General features: G+C 35.6%; 1 protein-coding gene across 4 annotated transcripts in view; it reads left to right on the forward strand.

The window, feature by feature from the left end:
- LOC125682221 (mucin-22-like) overlaps nucleotides 1–20,360 on the forward strand; it is a 62,583-nt gene that overhangs the window by 39,585 nt on the left and 2,638 nt on the right. For 2 of the 4 annotated variants that reach the window (XM_056153772.1, XM_048922680.2), the window contains exons 10-15: nucleotides 866–955; nucleotides 4,869–5,116; nucleotides 5,345–5,480; nucleotides 7,166–7,255; nucleotides 11,707–11,799; nucleotides 17,630–18,400. In XM_056153772.1, the coding sequence (XP_056009747.1) occupies nucleotides 866–955; nucleotides 4,869–5,116; nucleotides 5,345–5,480; nucleotides 7,166–7,255; nucleotides 11,707–11,799; nucleotides 17,630–18,216 (1,244 nt within the window). In that variant the 3' untranslated portion in view covers nucleotides 18,217–18,400. Of the gene's footprint in view, nucleotides 1–865; nucleotides 956–4,868; nucleotides 5,117–5,344; nucleotides 5,481–7,165; nucleotides 7,256–11,706; nucleotides 11,800–17,629; nucleotides 18,401–18,535; nucleotides 18,730–20,360 lie in introns of those variants that run through there. The other 2 variants (XM_048922683.2, XM_048922681.2) reach the window with 2 other exon arrangements.

Genomic DNA, 20,360 nt, shown 5'->3' on the forward strand with positions numbered 1-20,360 from the left:
AAGGGAAAGAAAGGGATTTGATTTACTTGCTTGATTCGATATGTGTAATTCAGATATTTGATTTACTTGCTTGATTCGATATGTGTAATTCAGATATTTGCAATGTTTTGACTTTGATATCTTTATAAATTGTAATAGTAATGATAGCCCCATGGATGTGCCGCAGTGGTGAACAATGCGTGTTTAAATATTGATAAATATAGTACGCCTAGTTTAACGGCTGGGAATTCTGACAAAAAGGAAAAGTAGAATTACATGTAATAAAAGAAATAAATTTACTTTTTGAAAATACATGAAGGTATAAACTGCGATACTTCACGCCTACATACGTTTTGTGAAGGAATAACGTACTTCATGAAGTATTCTCACATGAAGCATCGAAGTTCATACCCTCCTGTATTTTCCTTTATTTCTTAAGTATCTTCATGAGGCTTTCCCTATTATGCTCTATTCAGGACTGCTAAAGATTTTTGTAAACGATGAAATCTCTTTCTAAGTTAGGTGGTTCAAAAGCGTACAATGAATATTTAATTAGTTTACTTCGATAAAATTTGTCCTTCATGAGAACCAGACGGACACTTCTTACCTATTGTGACACAAGACTTCCGATTTGAATGTCATTTCGGAAAAACACGTAGATTTCATATACAGTCACGGCCTCTCTTAATATTCTAAGATTTTATACGTCGCCGACATCGAGAATCGAACACAGAGCCCTTGTTTACGAAATGAGCCAATATTGAGTGTAAGTGGGTGTGGTGCTGCATTTAAAGACAATTGTGACGAAGTTATTGCTTTAAGAACATTGTTAAAGGAGTGTATGGTTTGCATTGCTTTACTCCATTTTGTTTTCTTTTATAAACAGTAACAACAACCCAAACCACAGAAAACAGCCCATCGACAACCAAGGCAACTCAAGCAAGTTCAACGGTAACTTCTACAACCGCTGGTCCAGGTATTTTTGTTGTTTACCTTAACGCACCATATGAAATTGCGCCTTTTGGAAAATGCATAAGAATTTGCCCAATCTTTAAAAGGCTGAACTTTCAGGAATTTGACAGTTTTCCGGATTGATTTGAACATTTGTACATGAACTTATATCATGGGTTTCATATTAAGTTTGAGATTAGGTGACCTATTTCAAAAAGAGTTTTGAACCTTGAACTTGGCAAATGATACCACAAAGCGGGATACCTTTGTTATAATGCTAAAATCTAGTTTCTCTACATACATGTATGTTTGAACAATGTGGAGTGCTTGTTAAGCACTGCTAGAAGCTTCCAAGTTCAGCCCTGGCTCTCCATATAATAGTATTTCGGATTTCAAACATTTCGGTTGAGCATCACTGAAGAGACATTATTTGTCGAAATGCGCATCTGGTGCATCAAAATTGGTATCGTATAAGTTTTACATGTAACTACTAGTATATCTTACAGCTTAAACTCTTTCGATGTCCTCGTGACTACTCCAATTACAATCTCATTTAAGTACAAACGTAAAGTCTTTTAGCTCACCTAAGCTGAAGTGAGCTTTTCCGATCACCTGTTGCCCGTCGTCAGTCCGGACGTCTCAATTTTCAACTTCTTCTTCAGCACCACTGCGCCAATTTAAACTAAACTTAGCAAAAAGCATCCTAGGATCAAGGAGATCCAAGTTTGCTCAAATGAAGTATAACACCCTACTCCTAGGGAGGATAATCACGAAAATGCCACAAATAGGGTTGGGTCATTTAAAAACCTTTCTCTGAAGAACCAATGGGCCAAGGAACTTGAAGGCTTCCTGACATAATACAGATTCAAGTTTGTTCAAACCATTCACCCGGGAGTAGGGTAGGCCCACAACAGGGGACCAAAATTTTACATGAGAAGTTATAAATATGTACATATTGTCGTGGAAATCTTTAAAAATATATTTTTTTAAAACCATTGAGCCAGAAAAGTTCAAATTTACATGAAAGCTTCGTGACAAAAAGTAGATCCAAGTGTGTACAATCCAAAGTCCCCAGGAGTAGGTTGGGGTCACAATAAGGAATATGCTGATTTATAGGAAAAATCCTTTAAAATATCTCTTGAGTTATTTAAGCTAGAGCTTGCATATTTTGTGTAGTACAATCTTTACGGAAATACATTTCATGTTAATATGCAATGGTATGTGACCTTGACCTGGAAGTTTGACATACCTTTGATAAAAATCTGACCTATACAATGTGTCCTGAACTATTTGAGGGTGATCGATACTCATGTGATGTCATATGTTTTTGCAAAAATCTTTAATAAATTAAACTTTGTTCATGATACAACTGAATAAAATTAAAAATTTAGTAAACTAATGATACTGAAATATTTTCCATAGATAATTAGTCATTTATAATTTTAAAATGTTATTACATATCAGCTGCATCTCTCAACTTATTCGATACGCAGGAGTGTGTTCTGCGTATAGTTAGTGTTTAATTCGAGGCAAGCTACTGACAGACAAGTTGATGGTACAGGGGTTTCAACAGTCTTGATTGAAGTCAGCATTTCGCAAATTCTATGGTCGTTATAACGATCTAGTTCGTCAATACAACCTATCATTGGGTCAACTACTCTCCGACATGTTTCATACCGATTGTTAGGCCGTTCTTGGCACACTGATTTTGACTACGGATAGCTCCGATTACTTGATCAGGATATAGGGCTCACGGTGGGTGTGACCGGTCGACAGGGGATGCTTACTCCTCCTAGGCACCTGATCCCATCTCTGGTGTGTCCAGGGGTCCGTGTTTGCCCAACTATCTATTTGTATTGCTTATAGGAGTTATGATTTTGATCACTGTTCGTTAGCTTCCCCTTTCATTAAGGGTAATTCCCCCAATATTCACAATTAATTTATACATATTTACGAATTAGCAGGGTTTTTTAAAACTTGACATTTAAAATTTGTCTATTCAACAATTTTTTATCTATTTTAATCATTCTGTACAACGAAAATGTGTGATTTTCTGATGTTAACATATTTTTCTCTTTTTGTATGTCTGACATCTTTTAAAATTGGCAACATGCACATTTTCTTTGGTTATTAATTAAATCTAACTATTGAGTTGATATTAATACACTGTTTCCACTTTCAGCCTTGAATATTGATAAGTCATATGAGAATCTATCCACCTTAAGGCATATCGTTCATATCTTGTATAATTATATTTCTTATGGCAAGTCATTTCATATCATGATCTTTGACCTTCTGACCTTGAACATGGAGTTTGACCTACTTTTAAGAAAACCACCTATTAAATATATTCGAAACTATTTTAGGTGAGGCTTTCATATTTTGTCTATAGATTCTTTATGGCAAGACCTTGTACACAACGTTGTTTGATTTTTTTGACCTTGGAGTTTGACCTACTCTTTAAAAACTGACACATGAGTAAAGTCTAATCTTTTATTGTCATTAGTGTATGTAGTCCAGAGTAATTAGTATAGTTTAACCTCTCATTGTAATGATTACACTCTGACCTCTCATTGTAATGAGTATAGTCTAATCTCTCATTGTAAAGAGTATAGTCTAACCTTTCATCGTAATGAGTATAGTCTGACTTCTCATTGTAATGGGTACAGTCCCGCGGGGATTCAGGTTATAATAGATCCTCAGTATCCTTTGCTTGTCGTAAGAGGCGACTAAATGGAGAGGATATTCGGATGAGACCACAAAAACCGAGACCCCGTGTCGAAGTAGATTTGGCACGATAAAGATCCCTCCCTGCCGTAATTGCCAATCATAGGCCTAAATTTGCACCCTTTCACCAGCAATGGTGACGTCTCCATATCAGTGAAATATTATCGAGAGGGATGTTAAACAATATATGATTAATCAATTCTCCTAAAGAATTTAAGGTAGGATTTACATATTTGTATACAAGATCCTTATTATTTTTTTAAGTTTGACCTTAGAGTTGGACCCTCTTTTTAAATGCATGGTCTGTTGATTTTCTTTGAGCTATTCAAGGTAGATATTTTATAGTATACATATAGATTTCGTACGACAAGACCTTGTATTTCATGCTATGACTTAGTGACCTTGAGATTTGACCCAATTTTAAGAAAACGTAACTTGTTGAATATCTTCAGAACTACTCTAGGTAGGGCTTTCATATTTGCTATATAGATTGTTTATGATAAGACCTTGTGATACAATCGTATTTGATATTTTGACCTTGACCTACTTTTTTCAAAACCCTGACCTAATCAATTTCTCCTGAACTATTTTAAGGTAAAGCTTTTATATTTGGTTGATATATTCTTAATGTCAATATCTTGATATACATTGGTATTTAGTCCTTTGACCTTAAAGTTTGACCTATTTTTAATAAAAATCTTACTTATTCAATATCCACTGAACTATTTAAGATGAATGATTCATATTTTGTATGTAGATTTCTTAAAGCAACGGCTTCATATCATACCATGATTTGTGACCTTTGTCTTATCCAGAACTGCTGGATCTTGTTAGTAATATCGCTGTTGTAGTATCTCTATATTATACGAATTCATTTTCAGTTATCCTGTGATCCGTTGGAGCCACAATATGGGGTCAAAATTATTCATGGGAATGAAGATTGATAAAAATTATTTTAGAAAACACAATAGCGGAACTATGACAGGGCCAAGGTGGCTCTGGTTAGCAATGTGACCCATGGGCCTCTTGTTATCTATAGTATTTCATTTAAAATTGGTTGAGATTCACTTTGAGATGATTACCAACAATCTCGGTAGTACGTGTTCGGTGTTGCACTTCGCAAGCTTAATAAATCTTAGAAAGAGCCCGAATTTAAAATATTACTTCAGTTTTGTATAGCTGATATAAACGTCACATTGTTTTTTTTTTAGGCTGCCAGGATATTTTGGTAAATGAAGCCAACTCTGGTATGGTAACAGTGACTAGTAGTGAATATCCCAACCCTAAGGACATGTTCACTGTAACAGGAACCACCGAAGATGAAAAGCTGTCCCAAACTAGAGCTACTTTGACGTTTAGCAACAACGCTAAAATCAGCGAATTGAAAGTGACTGTCACAAACACATACCAAATCATCGTGGATATTCTCAGAGAGGATAACATGAGAGCAGATAGAAAAGTAAGATATGATAAGTAGGTATCGGTAATTAATTAGATATACATAAAGGGTGCAATAAAGATATATTTTGCTGGAAATATCAATGCTTGAATTGAGACAAAATGTTGACATTTTATTACTGATCGCGTGCTTATATCAAGTTTCACCTTGTTGAAACGATATATTGTGAGCAAGTTAAAACATTTCATAAGCCATGTCACAGTGTTTTCTTCTATGTATTGTATTCAGTCTATCACATACCCTGGGACGTTGGTGATGAACTTTGATGAAACTGAAGGGAAATCCATATTGATCATACTTCTCAAAATGACTACTGTAACTCCCTCAACAATCTCCTCTGTGCAAATCCAGGCATGTACACAAGGTAATGTTACACTCACTGCACTGAACCTACACACATCACACTGAGAGGTCAGACTGTACTTATTACAATGAGAACTCAAATGTACGCATTATACTGAGAACTCAAACACGGAGAGGTCAGACAGTACGTATTGTAATGAAATCGTTACAATGAGAGTAGACTACGCTCATTACAATGAGATGTTAAACTATACTCATTTCAATTAGAGGTTAGACTATACACATTACAATGAGAGGTCAGACTATTCATTAAAATGAGAGGTCCGACTGTACACTTTACAATGAGAGGTTAGGCTATACTCATTACAATGCGATGTTAGACTATACTCATTAAAATGAGAAATTAGACTACACTCATTACAATGAGAGGTTAGATTATACTCATTACAATGAGAAATTAGATTATACTCATTACAATGAGAGGTTAGACTGTACTCATTACAATGAAAAGTTTACACTCATTACACCGAGAGGTTGGACTACACCCATTACATTGAGAGGTTAGACTGTACTTATTATTATGAGAGCTCAGAGTTAGAATATAGTCATTACAATGAGACGTTAAACTGTACTCATTACAATGAGACGTTAGACTGTACTCATTACAATGAGAGATCAGACGAAACTCATTACAATGCGAGGTTAGACTATACTCATTACAATGAGAGATCAGACTAAACTCATTACAATGCGAGGTTAGACTATACTCATTACAATGCGAGGTTAGACTGTACTGAGTACAATGAGAGGTTAGACTGTACTGAGTACAATGAGAGGTTAGACTGTACTCATTACAATGAGAGGTTAGACTGTACACTTTACAATGCGAGGTTAGACTATACTCATTACAATGCGAGGTTAGACTATACTCATTACAATGCGAGGTTAGACTGTACTGAGTACAATGAGAGGTTAGACTGTACTGAGTACAATGAGAGGTTAGACTGTACTCATTACAATGAGAGGTTAGACTGTACATATTACAATGAGAGGTTAGACTGTACACTTTACAATGAGAGGTTAGACTGTACTGATTACAATGAGAGGTTAGACTGTACTGATTACAATGAGAGGTTGGACTGTACTAATTACAATGCGAGGTTAGACAACACACAAGATATTGAGCGATTAGAATGCACTCTTTACAAAGAGGTTAGACTAAACCCATTACAATGCGATGTAAGACTACAAGCATTACAATGAGAGGTTAGACTACATACAATATATTGAGAGATTATAGTGCACTCTTTACAAAACGGTCGCTATAGCTCAGTGGAAGAGCGTTCGCTTCGTAACTTAGCGGTCTTGGGTCGATCCCTACTCGTCCCAAGACCTCATTAATTCTAAGACGTGACCATATATATAGTTGATTGCTGCTTCGCAAAACGCTCGGAAATACTAGGTGAAAATCACGGATCCTTCGGATATTACCTTAAAACAAAGGTCCCATGTCGCGCAGGCGTTGACACGTTAAAGAACCCTCACTGCTACGACTGCAGGCGGTAAACTTAGGTCTAAATCTGTGATACTTCACTTACAGCTGGTGACCCCTGTTTGCGAAATGTGCCAGTATGTAGTGTTGGTGGGCGTTTTACTGAGTGAATTTTGATGGATTTTATGCTTTAAGAACATTTTCAAAGGAATGTATTGTTTGCATTGCTTTCGTTATTTTTCTTTTATAAACAGTAACAGCAACGCAAACCACAGAAAACAGTCCATCGACAATCCAGGCAACTCAAGCAAGCTCAATGGTAACTTCTACAACCACTAGTCTAGGTAATGTTTGTTATTATTCTAAAACTATCCTATGAAAACTGCACTTGTATGAAAATGCATGACAGGGGATGCTTACTCCTCATAGGCACATGATCCCACCTCTGGTATAACCAGGGGCCCGTGTTTGCCCAACTCTTTGTTTTGTATTGCTTATAGGAGTTATGAGATTGACCACTGTTCGTTATCTTCGCCTATCATGAACATTTGACGAATGTTTAAAAGCCTTATGGTACGAACTTGGTATGAGTTCGGAATTCCACTTTTGGTAATCGTACTTATACTCCAACTGCCCTTACAAAAGATGAAATTTTTCAAAACCATGCTTTAGTTTTAAACACATTTAATATCTCAGTCAATGGGTGGAATGAATATGAGTTACCGTACCTATACTGGATTCCTAAACTACATAAAAACCCTTACAAACAAAGATACATTGCTGGATCCAGTAAGTGCTCTACCAAGCCCCTATCTTTGCTCCTCACGAAAATATTAACAGCTGTGAAGAAGAAACTTCAAACTTACTGTGCGACTACATATGTCAAAAATGGTGTTAATCAAATATGGATTCTAAAAACTTCTAAAGAACTCTTAGTAAACTTGGAATCGCAGAACTTTTCCGAAATCAATAACATTAAAACCTATGACTTTTCAACACTATATACGACCATTCCTCACGATAAATTAAAGACTAGACTTTTTGACATCATACATAGTTGCTTCGTCAACAAAAATGGAAAACGGAAATATTCACATCTAGTGTTCACTCATTCTTACTTTGTTAAACACCACTCTGATTCCACGCACAAGTACTCTGAAGTTGAAAAGAAAAATATGCTAGAGTTCCTCATTGACAATATCTTCGTGGTCTTTGGTGAATCAGATCTTCCAAAATTCTGTTGGAATTCCCATGGGCACGAATTATGCCCCTTTGTTAGCTGACCTGTTTCTATATTCATATGAAAGAGAGTTGATTCAAAAACTTCCACGTGAGAAGAAAAAATTTCTTGCTGTGGCCTTCATTTCGACATTTAGATATATCGATAACATTTTGTCTATTAACAATAAGAAATTTCACTATGTCGATTTGATATATCCTTGTGAGCTCGAAATAAAGGACACCACAGAGTCGTCCACTTCTGCTTCATACTTAGATATTCTATTGAAAGTAGAATTCTGTTGGAAGACCCGATCACCAAAGACCATGAAGATATTTTATTGATCGTACGAACCTCACTTTACATACAATAAACCATACCGAACTCGTTCGCTTTAATTTTTGATGTGATACATAAATGCATATTATACATGTTCTAGGTGTTTGCTTTAATTTTTGATGTGATACATAAATGCATATTATACATGTTCTAGGTGTAGAACTAAAATTAAATTCAAGTTCATTTTGTCTAGTTCGATTAAAAATAAGTTCGATTTAAAAAGGCTATGTTTGGGGAAAATTGTTGAAAAATATTTTTTCAAAGGGTTTGTTTTGGGGGAAGGGTGAGTGGTGAAAACCTCTTATTCATTGGATAGGCTCACAAGATATTTCTTAAGGTGGCTACAAGAATAAAGTAAAATACAATTTGAAAGGGGTTAGCGAAGGATGGGCGTCCAGTCGGGCGGGTGGGCGGCGTCCACAATTACCTTGTCCGGTCTCTAACTTTCATACTTTTGGTGCATCTTTGTGAAACTTACATAACATGATCACATCCAAAAGAGGAAGGTTCCTATTTATTTTGAGGTCAAGGTCACGTTCTCACTATATACTGTAGATTTGAGCTTGCCTCTAACTTTTATACATGTATTTGCTGGTTCATGTTTATCAGACGTCAAATCCTGATGACATTCAAGATTCATGTTGCTTTTGAAAGCCAAAGGTCAAGGTCATTACCACACTAAATACCTATTGCGGCCATTCAAAGCTTCATATATTAAATACGTGCATGTTTTTACTTCGTGAATGCAAGCGTGCATTATTTTCCAAACTGCAACTCAGCCATACGCATCTTTGATGCGTTTTCGCGATTTTTATATCTATTTTTGTTACTGTGATACAACATATTGTCACAATCGGGGGTGGCGGGGGTCAGAAAATATCAAAGCATGGAAAAGGGGATGGTTAATACCTACAGATGTTTCATAAGTTATATGTATAATGGTTTTAAAACATATTATGCATTAGTATGAAGTATATGAAACGGTGGATTCTGAAAGTGACTTCCCGATATCTCTGTTAAATCTGCTTCCCTTGTTCATAATAAACCTTTGGATATTACAAAATCCAGACCTCATCAGAACACAATATTTTCCATTCCATCTCGTTTTCCGTTCTGCGTTTTAACAACACGCGTTCTTGGTGTACGACCAAGTTCTTGGTATCCGAAAATCCAGCGTGATGTATGTGAAAGTGAATTTGTAAGTTCAAAATGAAATCAAACTATTTTTAAACATACAAGAAACGAGGTGTGCTGGGATTATAAAAACGGCACTGGTATCAGAATTTTCTTAACCGCAAGCAGTGATCTCGTATAGAATTTAAACTTCAACAATGAAAGTGTATACAAGAGGAGCCTTTCACAAACGATGACTCCTTAGTTTGTATGATTTTTCACGTCGCATTCAAGAATTGTTCATTCATGTATAAACGTCGTCTGCTACAGTGGAAGTGTGACAATTTTTTTTTGGTCCCCCACCGCAACGCGGAAGGGGACATAGAAATACCGGCGTCCGTGTGTCCGTCCGTCCGTCCCACTTCACTTTGTGGACGCAACTCCTCAGAAACCGCTCAACGGATTTTGTTCTTATTTTGTAGGATTGCTAGTCACCATGTGTAGTCACCATGTGTAGTTGATCATATTTCGCTGCCATTTTGATTCGACAATTTTTACAGGAGTTACTATGAGACTTTGTTGAATTTGTACGTGCTACACTATAGAAACACTTTGTGGACGCAACTCCCCAGAAACCGCTCAACGGATATTGTTCATAATTTGTAGGATTGTTAGTCACCATGTGTAGTTGATTATATTATGACGCCATTTTGATTCGACAATTTTTACAGGAGTTATGGGACTTTGTTGAATTTGTACGTGCTACACTATAGAAACACTTTGTGGACGCAACTCCTCAGAAACCGCTCAACGGATATTGTTCATAATTTGTAGGATTGTTAGTCACCATGTGTAGTTGATTATATTATGACGCCATTTTGATTCGACAATTTTTACAGGAGTTATGGGACTTTGTTGAATTTGTACGTGCTACACTATAGAAACACTTTGTGGACGCAACTCCTCAGAAACCGCTCAACGGATTTTGTTCATAATATGTAGGATTGTTAGTCACCATGTGTAGTTGATTATATTATGACGCCATTTTGATTCGACAATTTTTACAGGAGTTATGGGACTTTGTTGAATTTGTACATCCTACACTATAGGAACACTTTGTGGACGCAACTCCTCCGAAACCGCTCACCGGATTTCATTCAAATTTTGTAGGATTGTTAGTCACCATGTGTAGTTGATCATATTGCGCCGTCATTTTGATTAGACAAATTTTAGTACAGGAGTTATGGAACCTTTGTGCTTCAATATTTTTTTTTTGCGGCGGTGAGGGACTTGGCTACGTGTAGCAATCTAACTCTTGTTTTTTGGTGGGTTTTTTTGTGGGTTTTTTGGCCTTATACATGGCGATCAGGGCTGTATTGACGAGGACTATCTTTATCTTACCAAGGCTTACCGTGGCACAGGGCCTTTGTTTTAAGTTCAGATCCGAAAGACCTGTGGTTTTATTCTCTAATGCTGGGTGCTTGGCAGTGATTGATTATATCTTGTTTAACGTCCCTATCGAGAATTTTTCACTCATATGGATACGTCACCAATACCAGTAAAGGGTTACAAATTTAGGCTTATGCTCAGTGCTTACGGCCATTGAGCAGTGAGGGTTCTTTAGTGTGCCAACACCTCCTGTGACACGGGATATCTGTTTTTAAGGTCATTTCCAAGGACCTGTGACATTCACATCTGATGTCAAGCGTTTGACGATGGAACTGTCACTACTTGTTTTAATGATTTAGAATCCCGACCTTCCGCATGCGGGACGAACGCTCTACCTCTAGACCATCGCGGCGGTCGCTTTGCCATGGTTACTGCTTACATGTATGTTAAACGTTTAGGGTTTGACGTGGCTCCGGGATTATCGGTTGCTAAGTGAACTCCCTATTTAACCTCTCCAGGCTGCCGCAAGTCGGTTACGACCGTTTAGTAGGGTTATAGGAGGTCCAAAACCGATGGCCACCAGTTCAAAATGTTTCCTACATTGCAATGATTTTTACATAAATGTATCCATTTCGCATTTTATTGCGCGGATATAAATTCACTTTTTCATTCTTTTGGGTTTTGGTTTTGTTTGTTGTTTCGTTTGTATTTTAATTACTATTTTTTCGGATCAAGAGGGAACAACAAAAGAGACCACAACAGAAAATGGTTTGTCGACTACTCAGCAGGATCAAACTCGTTCAACAACTTCCACTTTAACTACTGAAGGTGATTTTTTAAAACTATTTCCCCAAGTAAATAGAATGAGATGAAAAGAAGTTCAAGGAAAACCGAAGGAAAGAAATTCAATATTTTGTTGTCTGATGTAGAATTTATTTCACTTGTGAGACAGGGTTATTCTATATTTTCACCTGTGCTTTGCATCCAGCAAAACATTTAACATCATATATATATATGTATATTATATATATATTCGTAAATATCATGTGAATTATAATTATGATGCGATATTTGAGTGAGTGTGTGTTTGTTTACTTATTGTATGTCAGTAGTGTGTATTCGTTTATGTGCACCAATTATAAACACTACTAAACAATTCTGTTAAACTAACGCTGAGTACTTACAATCTGCTTTACATGTACCTATTCTGTCCTTAACCGTGGGACACATGTATGTTTCGTAAAGTGAGATTGTTAAATTGTTAAAATTCGTAATTTTGAACATCTCTGCTCATGTAACATTGATCATAAAATATTTCAAATAAGGAGATAGTTAAGTTTATAGATGTCGAGATCTGTCTCTTAACATCTTAAATTTATAAGAATATAGATTTTGTTTATTTTTACATAAAATATTAAAAGGAACAACTTTGCCTAAACAGTAATGCCTATTCGTAAAGGGTAGACCTTTCTTTCTTTCTTTTTTTTTTTTTTTACATCATTGAATATACTATATTGCAAGAATTTTGTTGAATGTATCTTCAGAATTTATTTCAGTAAAGCCTCTAATTGAGAGCCAGACCCCTTCAGCCCTCACTGATGAGACGAGTATTTTCCTTCAAGCAGATTTGCCATTACTTCAGTGAACCATCACAAAATATACTACTTCTGATTGTAACGGAGACCGTTACAGATGTTCCCCTATCGTACCCCCATTTACAAAGTGGTGTCATTTTGTTTTTAAAAGTTCTATTAAATCTTTATTAAGAACAGTATAAGTATCACTCTATATCCTTAAAGTAGAAGCTTAAGAGTGCTATGGACGTTAGAACATAATCCAATCAAAATGAACTGAACATGTATAGGCTTGGCTATCAATAGATATCTACAGAAGAATTTACAAACTTATTGAAAAGATAGAAAGTTTGAGGTAACTCCATACTCGCACTTTTATCTTATAAAAGTATAAAAAGTGTATTTATTTCCATTTATTAGAATTAAAAGCAAGGTAATAAATTATCAAATGAAATATATAGGTCATCACACTTTTTAGGACACGAGACATACATCAACAGAATCATATATCAACGTCAGAAAATTACAATTTTCTTTAAAACAGCATTATCAAAATATCATGAATATCATTATAAAGATGTAATAGTACATGTGTTCATAACAATTTCATGAAACTGATTCTTCACAAAAATGTCTGTGAAAATGAAAGGAAATCTATCGCATATTAGACTTGATCAAGAAATCCATGAAATCAGAATTATTGCCCTTGGATTCAATATTTTGAAACATATCATTGATTATGTATGTATGTGTGTATATATATATATATATATATATATATATATATATATATATATAATTTTATATATATATATAAAAGAGAAGGGGAAATTACGTCGACTGCTTAACTACAGCGTGTTCGAGTCCAGCAGGATTTTTGATTTTTTTTCCAGATTGCTTTCTACTAAAACTGCAGTTTTTGACTGAATAAAGTAAATTTCAAAGTTTTTAATTTCAAAATATTGTTGCACATATCCTCCACTTTTCATCCATATCAAATTTCTCTGGTTTAGCATTCCTTCCTTATAGAAGAAATTATATAATGATTTTGACTACGGATAACTCCGTTTACCTGATCAAGATATAGGGCTCATGACGGGTGTGACTTGTCGACAGAGGATGCTTACTCCTCCTAGGCACCTGATCCCACTTCTGGTGTGTCCATGGGTCCGTGTTTGCCCAACTCTCTATTTTATATTGTTTAATGGATTTGTGAGATTGATCACTGTTCGTTATCTTCACCTTTCATGTGGATTGTCACACATTGTCCTTTTGAATTATTCTCCTTCAATAACTTATCACAACCTGAAAATATTTGTTATTTAAAATTACATTTAGTTACATATTGACAGGTTAAAATAAAAAAAAAAAGAACAACTATGCTTCAATAGTGCTTTACATAAACCGTCATTTGAGGAGGATTAACACATCGCCATAATAGCTGATTTCCGTTTGAAACATGGATTAAAATAAAAATAAAAATAATACATGTAAATGTGCATTCCTTTTCAATTCAGTTACATGTACCTAACTGGGTAGGGCAGTGGGTTTACGTTTCGGGTACTTAATTTCTCCCTCAGTGCCCTCGTCCGAAAATAAATATTTTCTTGACAATTTGATAATAAAACAAAACAGAAAAAGTGAATAGGTTGGTTGCGTTCGTTACAAGATCGCTTTTAATAAGCAAACATCAAATCGACAAAGCTGAAAAATCACTAATGAATGCATATGAATTCAAAACTGAAACTGGGCTTTAGGCTAAGGCACAGAAATACAAAAGCGACCTTTGTTGCCTGTAACGAACTTCACACTGCCCGAAAACTGACCAGCAGTAGTATATATATAAGCGCAAAAGCGCTCGTGCATGAGCTCAAAAACCCGCGAAATGTATTTACGGAAAATAACGAAAAATGACAAAATGTAAAGAAATAAATTGATCTGTAGATCGTGGATTCTAGTGTAGCAGGGGTTTTAAACATTTTTCAGATTACTTTCTTCTAACTAATAAGATAAATTTTAAATTTTCAATTTCATAATAGTATTGTATATATCCTCCACTTTCCATCCAAATCAGATTTCTAAAGTCTGTTAATCCTACTTAAACGATATAAAGAAGAGAAAAAATAACGAGCAATAATAAGTCTCCCAAACGAAATTAAGTCTCCCAAAGGAAGAAATATCATTGTTTTTGCTCAATTCTTATTATGTTCCCCAAATAGAGTTTTGCTTTTATTCTTCTTCTTTTTCCCTGGTACGTGTACTTTTTTGTCCTTGAATGTTCTCAGAAACTACACAAGGGATTAAGTTGAAACCTTTTCGGATAATGGTATATCATTAAAACGAATGTCATTTTATCTGAACATGCATGTATGTGCATAGGATCATTAGTCTAATTTTATTGTTTTTCAATGCAATCGTTTGAGATTTATATCACACACCATAACTTTCTAATATCTCCTGCAAATATTATGAAATTCATACTGTATGTATATTATATGCTGAGTCATACACACGTGCGTGCTTAAATGCACGTGTATTGCTTTTCTTTCGTTTTTTTATACTGAAATTAGTATAAATTTCTTTTTAAAGACAAAAAGAATATGATTTTTTGCTGTAAGTTTACAATATGAATGCTTAAAGCTGTATGGTCCGAATTACAATATTTTTTCCCACCTCGTAAAAACGCTATTAAATCATCGCACGTATGTAGTTATGAGACTGTACGACCTATCATAAATTATTTCACCTGTTTTAACCCAAATAATTTGATTTTAAATCGATGTTTACAAATAACCGCGTCACTCTGCCATTTCAAGTGACAGTCACGTGACCAGTTCAAACTTTCAGATCATTGGTGGTCTTATCTGTGTTAAGCTGTGTATTTTGTTATAACAGTACCGTACCATAAGTTTAATAGAAAATACCTCTTAGTAATTCGTTGTTTTACGTTCTTTCAGCCTTAAAACTAGACAGTCGCATATGAGTTAATACATCATGTTGGGATTCCCCTGACGCGCGTGGGTCTATTTATAGACGTCTATTATGGAATGATTTATATATGTAGCCACTATATTTACATTCTAAATAATATTCGCACTGTTTTCTTTTACATGCAGATGTTTTCAAGCATGTAATTAAGGGAAAGTTAATAACTTTATAAAGTAATTAATCTGCTTTAAAGTAATTATGTACAAAAATAATACATGAACATCGGGTCATACAGCTTTAATTAATGATGTGAACCATCCATAGTGAGTGCGCGTGAATGTGCTTGCAATGTAAATTTTAACTTTTTTCATCAGGTATTGATTTATTACATTTTGATATTTTAATGAAAGTTTTGAAATTTATGTGGCAAATAAATAAACTTTTGGACTCTTTACTTAATTGCATCGTTAAAATCTTTTACACACACACGCAAACACGTGCATTTAATTTTGATTGGCTGATATTAAAAAACTGGTAAATCTCATATCAATAAGACAAAAGGAATGATACTAACAATATAGGTACATATACATATAAAGATTTAAAATTTAAGATGGTTGGTTGTGCTGAAGCACAATGCACCATTTTTTAAATGGGGGACGATTGGGGAACACCCGAAACGGTCCATTACGCCTAAAAATCTCCACGGTCGTTCTCCGTTTCCGTAACCTTGATGAACGTATTAAATACTCAGGGATATACATGTAATAGGCCAATATACGAGGACTAGTTGTACCGAAACCATTGAAGGGGGTTGGGTTACATTTTGGGGGAATTAATTGGAGGTGGGGTCTAACATCCTGCCACACAACTTCATGGTACAGGGCTTTCAACAGTCGTTCAAAGTCAGTATTTCGCAAATTCTTTGGTCTTTATAACGATCTAATTTGCCAATACAACCTGTCATTGGGTTAAATGCGGTTTGATCTGTTTTCTTGATTAGGTGAAGATAACGAACAGTAATTAGTCTCATAACTCCTATAAGGAATACAAAATTACGAGTTGGGCAATACGGATTCCTAGATATACCATATTAGGGATCACGTGCGTAGGAGAAGTAAACATCCCATGTCGACCGGTCACACCCGCCGTGATCCCTATATCTTGCTCAGGTAAACAGAGTCATCCGTAGTCAAAATCCGTGTTTAAAGAATGGCCTAACAATAGGTATTAAATGTGTCAGACAACATTTGACCAAATGACAGATTGTATTGGTAAAAACCCGTGGGAATCCGGGTTAGAATAGGTCCTCAATATCCCTTGCTTGTCGTAAGAGGTGACTAAATGGGGCGGTCCTTCGGATGAGACCGCAAAAACCGAGGTACCGTGTCACAGCAGGTATGGCACAATAAAGATCCCTCCCTGCTCCATGGCCATAAGAGCCGAGTGTAGGCCTAAATTTTGCAGCCCTTCACCGGCAGTGGTGACGTCTCCATATGAGTAAAATATTCTCGGGAGGGACGTTAAACAATATTCAATTTATCAATGAATGTATTGGTAAATAAAATTGCTTAAATAGCCAAAATAATTGCGAAATGCATGAATTGTGATAATGGAATTTTGCTACAAAACTTAAATATGACGATATATACATGTACAGACACACACACACACACACAGATATATATATATATATATAGGTATGTATGTATATATATATATCCTTTTTTTTTTTGTTATTAAGTTGAATTGTTATCTGCTAGTATGTTCTATAAAATATCCAATTATTAAGGAAGAGTCTGTGGTGCCCTTTTTGGGAGTTCACTGGGATATTGATTGCTTGCTTGTATGTTTTACGTCCTGTCCAGAATTGTTCACTCATTCCACCTAATGACAATTTGTATTTGAAATGTAGATATTTATAATGACCATAGAGTATAGGGGCTCTAAGTCTTGTTTAAAGTCAGCATTTCGCATATTCTCTGGTCGTTACAACCATCTAATATACCAATATAACCTGACATTATTAGGTCGAATGCTGTCTGTTGTGTTTCATACCAGTTGTTAGGCCCTTTTTTACATAGATAGCATGTTGCGAGGGGAATGACCCGTTTTGCGGGAGTCTTGCTAAAAACAACTTTTATTCTATTTCACAGAAACTTCAATACATCAAACAACGACAACAGAAAAGACAACTTCAACTGAAGAACAATCATTAACTACGACACTGGTAGAAATCACATCTTCCACTGTACAACAATCAACAACAGAAGGTACTTTAACTCAAACAACAACAATATCACCAAATACAGTTGATACAACGTCACTTCAAAATCCATCAATTTCCACCGAGGAACTGACATCAACAACAGAAGCAGGAAGTACGTCAACTGAACCAACAACAGAAACAGGAAGTACTTCTGCTCAACTTCCTATCATAACAGAAACTTCATCTCAGCATCCAATGGCAACAAGTACCATATCAGTTATTAGTGATCTTGAAAAACTTGGATTCACTCCAGCTACTTTCTCTGCCATGACATCGGCATTGTTCGTCCTTTTATTAGCGATAGTCGGTGCAGTCATCATTTTGATATTTACTGTGGGAAGGAAAAAGAAACCTCGGATAAAGCAGAATTCAAAAAAGATCACAAATAAAAACATTGTTCTTAATGGTAAAAGTACACCTGTAGCATATCATTCGAGGAATCGTTTACCATTATATCATTCATATTGGGGTTGACAGTTAATAATGTGACAATTAATAATGTTTTCAAATTCGTTTATAGTTTTCATTGTTTAAAAATATATAAATGTGATAAAAATGAAATATATATATGTATCATAAATTTATTTCAATTACAGATAAAGTTAAACTTGTAATAAAACGGTTTTTTTCTTTACAAATTAAATCATTCTGAAGTTGTCCACTTTTTGGAATTGTTTTACGGAATAGATATATATTGCCGATGATCATATTTCATATCGAATCAAATGAAGTCAGATTAAGATAGTATTTTGAAATTTTAAGAGGCAGGCATATATTACAAATTTTCTTACAGACAATTCCATTCCTCTTGCCATAACTTGCGCTCTGATAGGAATTATCATCCTACTATCCATTAACATTATTGTGTACAAGTGGGCCAAAGGAAGAGCAATGGAGGACATTGCGGTCTTAAGTGCTATAGAGGTTTACAAAGAGACCCGATTTGGTATCGCTAAGGGGTACTTCCACAGCAAGAGTCTTAAACAGGTAGGGAGGATAAATATTGACATGATTCGATGTGTTTCATTGCCGAAGTGCTTGTTGGGTCGACATCTTGAATTTGTACTTGGTATAGACAATGCTTTCTGTAGTCATTATATTTCCATTGATTATTCAACATCTGCGTATTGGGTAAGTTATACATAACTAAAACATGCAGTATAGGTTAAAAATAGATCTGTTTATCCACCAAAACACCCAGTGACTTCTAATACATGCATACTGAAAAATATCATATACATACATTGTATGTACTTCTCAATCCAAGACAAAAAAGTAACTTATTTACATATCAACAAAATAGGTTTGGCATTCTGGGGGCTGCTCATACTTATCTGATGTTACCTACTGTAATCAAGTGCCTGTGACAAGCAATATAGATGTAACAGAGTGAGGCCCAGCAGGCAATGTAACCTAGTGATTGCGGTTTACGCCGATCAAGCAATATTTCAGCCATTTTGCGGTAACCTAGTGAAGCATGGGGGAGGGGCAGCGGGTCCTATAATCTGGTGACGCTTGGGGGCCCTGCTGGAAATGTACATGTGACTTAGAGAAGACCGACAGGCAATGTAACCTAGTGATGTCTGGTGGAGTCCGGAAGGCAATGTACATGTAACTTAGTAAAGCCAGGGGGCCTTATAACCTAGTGACGCCGGGGGGAGCCCTGCAGGAACTGTACATGTTATTTAGGGGAGCCCAGCTGGCAAGATAACCTGTTGGCACCTGGGGGAGCCCGGCAGGCAATATACATGTAACTCAGTAAAGCCCGGGGAGCCCAGCGGCCATATAGTCTATTGACACCGCGGGAGGGGGCAGGACATTAACCTAGTGACGTCTGAGGACGGCAGGAAATGTAGATGTAAACTATATAGACGCCTGGCGGAGCCTGCCAGACTACATTAACGAAGCCTTGAGGGATCCCGGTAGGCTAAGTAGTTCAAGCTCCGTAAACTTAGCATATTAAATCTCTATCTCCTTATGAATTGGGGATTAAACAAAATTTGTTAAACGAGATGCCGTATAAAAATTCCCGTTGTCTAGAGTATTATCCATACGTCCATACTGTACATAACGTTTTCTATGCATTCAGTTTCATTTTACATGCATATAATACTCAGACTTTGCAAATGTTGAAAAAGAGTTGCGTTTTATTTCAAATTGTTTATTCGGTTCTTGTTAATATTGACAATCGATCATAGATCATTATTTACATCAAATATATACAAATATTGCACGATCTAACTGCAATCTATGGTCACATCAATAATAAAAATAGAAAGTTTTGTACTGATCATTGTTCTATCAACAGTTTGATTGCACATGTAGTTACCGTGGAGGTATTTACATATACTAGTAAATTGAAGTCACAGCTTCAAATAAAGTGGAATGTGACATTACCTTCTTTTATTCGCAAAGTGTTGAAGATCTTAAATCAATTTACCATAAGGGCATCCACCGTTGTTACAGTGTAGTACATCAAACACTTCACAATAATGGGAATCACGTGACCCATTTGTGTATTGGAATTCCTCATTGATAAAGTGTCAATATGGATAAAGTAGAATCTTTTTCAGTTTAGCACAAGGAAATGTAGCTTTAAAATAAGATAATTAAATGTG

The sequence above is a fragment of the Ostrea edulis genome, chromosome 2, assembly GCF_947568905.1.
Source record: "Ostrea edulis chromosome 2, xbOstEdul1.1, whole genome shotgun sequence".
NCBI lineage: Eukaryota > Metazoa > Mollusca > Bivalvia > Ostreida > Ostreidae > Ostrea > Ostrea edulis.